General features: G+C 40.5%; 1 protein-coding gene across 2 annotated transcripts in view; it reads right to left on the bottom strand.

Moving 5' to 3' along the window:
- Window positions 1-702: 702 nt before the first annotated feature.
- Window positions 703-4,367, bottom strand: part of ARSJ (arylsulfatase family member J) — a 44,786-nt gene continuing 41,121 nt past the window's right edge. For both annotated transcript variants that reach the window (XM_049815510.1, XM_049815509.1), the window contains one exon: window positions 703-3,295. In XM_049815510.1, the coding sequence (XP_049671467.1) occupies window positions 1,894-3,295 (1,402 nt within the window). In that variant the 3' untranslated portion in view covers window positions 703-1,893. The remainder of the gene's footprint in view (window positions 3,296-4,367) is intronic.

A 4,367-nucleotide genomic window follows, 5' to 3' on the forward strand; every position in this document is an offset into this window, starting at 1 on the left:
TCATCCTTTTATAATTATTATTTATAGGTAACTGTTCAAGAAGTCCATTTCTATCTTTCCCTTCAAAAGTAAGTCTAAAATACGACTATCTTGTTTCTAAGTTTTCATTAATGACAGCTTTATTCTGCTTTATAGCTGAAAATATGCAATTTACTAGGTTTTGGCAGTATATATCTGCAGTTAGTTTCTTTTCAAAAAGGTCAGGGGGTGTTGGAGCGTTGCACATGATTCAAATTTTAGTGTGCACTGATTTTAAAAATGTTTAATTTTTCAACAGTAATCCATTTATATAAATGTGATTTCTGAGTCCGGTGAGGTGTAGTTGAAAAGCATGCTTATTTTAAGTTTAACCAAAGTATGTTATAGCTATTTAACACATGAATCATCAATTTTACTTAACATAATTCATCTTGAAGCTTATATGTGCATATGTATTGTATCAATTATCACAGATCACCAAGAATATGCAGTCAGTACCTCCATTAATCATGCATACAGACACCTTGGAAAATGGCAAAGTTTGAACCATGTCTCAAATTATATACATATTGGAAGAAGAAATTCTGTTTCAGAAGCAAAATGTCATAAAATCATCCCTGCACCAAAAAGAATAGTAATAAAAAAGCTTACTCAGTTCTTTTAAAATAAACAAGGACAGAATTGCTATCTTTGATGCAAAAAAGAGGCAGACTACTTTATGAATGCCATAAAAATAAACTATTTTAATAGATACATAAATAAAAGGTTTAAAGTAGAATTTTCCCCCCAAACATAAAGATGACCTAGCTTCTGTACAGAAACTGAAAAATATTCACGTGACTACTAAATTAAATAATCACTTTGTTACATTCAAAATAATTGGAGGCAAATACATAATGAAATGATGCACCTGAATCATTCTCCTTTCTCATTCTAGCAGTGTATACAGTATTTTCTTGGTTTACAGTACTCTGAGGATATGGATCTGTTAAATAAAACTCTGAATGACAGAATGGAAATAAAATTAAAAATCAAAGGAAAAAAACTCCAAACAACCCTAGGACCCAAAGGGGTACCCTGCATCACCCAGTAATTAAAGTTTTAATGGAAGAGAAATAAGTATTGTGCTGTAAAATAAATTATGTCTTTTACATATTGTTGTATAGTTATCTTAAAGTGTTTAAATATTACATTCACTTTGGTGATGTGTTTTTGTCTATGCCTATAATAAATTATACATGGCGTGTGCTAGCTGTTCACGTGTGTTGAATAACAACCTTCTGTTTTTACTACAAATGGGGGGAGCTTAGCACATCTAGGAAATTTTTGAAATACTTCTGATTTATGTAAGACAGACAAAATCTAATTCAAAGCAGCTTTCCTCCTATCATGCCCCCCTCCCCAGCACCTCTAAAAAGTTACTCTGATGGCTTCATGATTTTGCTGTGTTGTATCAAAAAATGTCATAGGTTGGTGACTAACACTTACTGACCCACAGAGGTTCTCAAGTTTTGTTTTTCCTTTCTCTCTATGAATCATCTGTCAGTTTGAGAACATCTGCCACTAACATCTCCATACTGTCCAAATATTCCAACAAATTTTGGCAAGGAACCACCACTTGTCCATCAAAAATGAGTTTACTGAACTTAGGCCTTATCATCATTGTTATCTGGAATGTAGCTGTGATGGGTGAGCCCCATTCGTCCCGTAGAGGAGAAAGTTTGTCATGTGGATGTTTACATACTCTCAAGGCAGAGTATTGAGATATCTTGTGCTAGTGAAATCAGAGAAAAAAATTAAAAGATGACAACTTTCATCCATAGTGCAGAGCTAGCATTTCTAGTGTATTCTGTCAGAAGTTCAAGAAAGTCGGGCCAAGCTGACTTAGACTTGGCCAAAGAGCGTGCTTAGAGTCTATCCACCAGCAAGACGTGAACGGCAATGTAATGATTGCCCTTTTTTCCGATTCGCTTTTTTCTTGTTCTTGTTCTTCTTTTGCTTATTCGCACCTTTACTTTTATCTGATTTCTTTTTCTTTTCGTCCTCTTTAAACCATGGACCCCAGACTCCTCCATTCAGCTTCGGGTTACTCCGAGGGTCCTTAGGTGGGTATCGAACAGGAACCGCCGTCTTATTGAACTGTGAAAGCCTCCGCAACAACTGCTTCACTACATCTGGGTACCTTGCAGAGAGGTCCACTCGTTCATACGGATCAGCAGTTATGTTGAAAAGCCACACCGTTTTTCCAGCCGACCAAGAAACGCGTTCATTGTGCCAGCGGTTGGGGCCCGCATTACTGAAGGCCTGTGGAGGTACCCAGTCGCTATAGCCTGGATTTCCTGTCAGTAGTTTCCAATGATTCACTCTGATGGCAGATTGAATCGCAGTGTTCCAGATCCCATAGCCAGCTTCCCAGGACCCATTTTTGGCTTTGGTGTAAATCGGGTCAATGTTGTGCAAGATGTCTACCCGTGGTGAGCGTCTGCCTTCGCTAATGGTTTCCCATATATCATAGCCATCCAGCTGGATATCTTCATCGATCTGCCCTTCTGCCAGTGTGATCAAAGTGGGGAACCAGTCTGTGATGTGCACAAGCTCCTTACACACAGACCCTTTGTTTTTCAGAAGGGGGCTATGGACAAACCCGACAGCGCGGATACCTCCTTCCCAATAGGTCCCTTTGCTTCCTCGGAGAGGCCAGTTACTTCCTCCAGCCATTGGCTGCCCACCATTATCTGAAGAATATATGATAATGCTATTCCCATAGTAACCATACTTCTTTAAAGCAAGGGTTACGTTGTTTATGGCTTCATCCAAACAAGCTAGCATCGCAGCATATCTTCGCCTGTTGATGTTATTTATCGATCGATAATGTTCAAAATACTTGCCTGGTGCCTGAAGAGGCGAATGAACAGCTTGGTAAGCAATATATAAGAATATAGGTTTCCTGGGGTTATGAGAAGCTAAGATTTGTTGTACTTTTTGTGTGTACATCTGCGTCGAGTAGATGCCGTTGTCATGATCCCAAGCTGCATTGTCGTTCTCGTACAGGTCATAGCCACATATCCCAGGGCTGTCACATTTGAAGTGAGTGTAATAGTCACCGCTGCCTAAGAGCGAGCCAAAGAAAGTGTCAAATCCTCTCTGCGTAGGCATGCATTCTCTGCGATAAAACCCCAGGTGCCATTTGCCAACCATGTGCGTTGAATAACCAACCTCCTTCAGCTTCTGAGGTAGCGTGACGTTATCCAGAGGTAAGCAGTTGGGCTGGGTTGGCCGTATAATGGAGTGCTGAAGGCCAGTGTGTATCTGGTACCTGAAGGCAGGGAGGAGATAGGCATCAGGTGGGGCAGGGGGAAGAAATGCTCAGGCCCTTACGCATGGACACCCATGCACATAACTGTAACAGAAAGTATTCCTATGCATGCAGCAACTTCCTCTGGAAATATTTTGAAGTGCACATGTCAAAAAACTAACGAGGAACGAGGTCATACTATTAAATCTGCTGAAACAGGAGAACAGCATCTGTTTCGCTTCAAAAGTGTTTAAGAGTGGTTCCCCCAACTCCTTTGGCCAGTAGGCAACAACACTGAACAAGAAACATGACACAGCAACATCGTGGACTTCTCTCCCTGCTGGCCTCCTTTTTAATGTTTTAATTTCCATGTAGCTGTGAGCAATGTCAGAGGATCTCAGAGGCAACATGCTGCTTGTGAACCGTTATTTGGGCACTACTATTTTAAAGCTAGCAGTCAAACTCGCAGACCTTCACGGTATCCCTTATGTATAATACAAACCCTAGAAAGCAGAACGACTGCATTTTTTCTGAGCATGAACAAGTGCTACAGCACTGACTCAGGGCCGGTTCTCACAGCATGCACAATACTGAAAGCCTGACGGTCTGCTTTCTGGTCATCCATCATGCCACATGCATATGGGCTATGACTTAGCAGAGACATTACTAATATTGTAACAACAGAGTCAGTCATCAGCACGCACATGATGGGGCCTGGCTCTGCTCTCTCCTGCAACATCTACAGTCCCACGCTTTGGCATTTAACTCCTGAGTAAGAGGCGTAAGTATGCGTGGATGGCAAGTACCCTGGCCAAAACTCAAGGATGCTTATGCAGTTCTAGTGAAAGAGGTTTGTGAGCGATCACTCAAAAGGAAGTGGTAATTTTGTCACTGGATCTCTTGTTCAGCAGTCATTTTCTGTCCTTGCCTAACTGTTCAATGAGATGTTTCCCTCCATGAACTGAGCTAGTCAAAATACCTATATATACGGGAGCACAGATATTCTGAGGTACTTTTTTCTCCTCCTCAGAAAGCTTTCACATGTCCCCATTTAACAATGATTATAGAAAATTACGTGAATAAATACAATTTT

Source organism: Accipiter gentilis, chromosome 12, assembly GCF_929443795.1.
Source record: "Accipiter gentilis chromosome 12, bAccGen1.1, whole genome shotgun sequence".
Taxonomy (NCBI): domain Eukaryota; kingdom Metazoa; phylum Chordata; class Aves; order Accipitriformes; family Accipitridae; genus Astur; species Astur gentilis.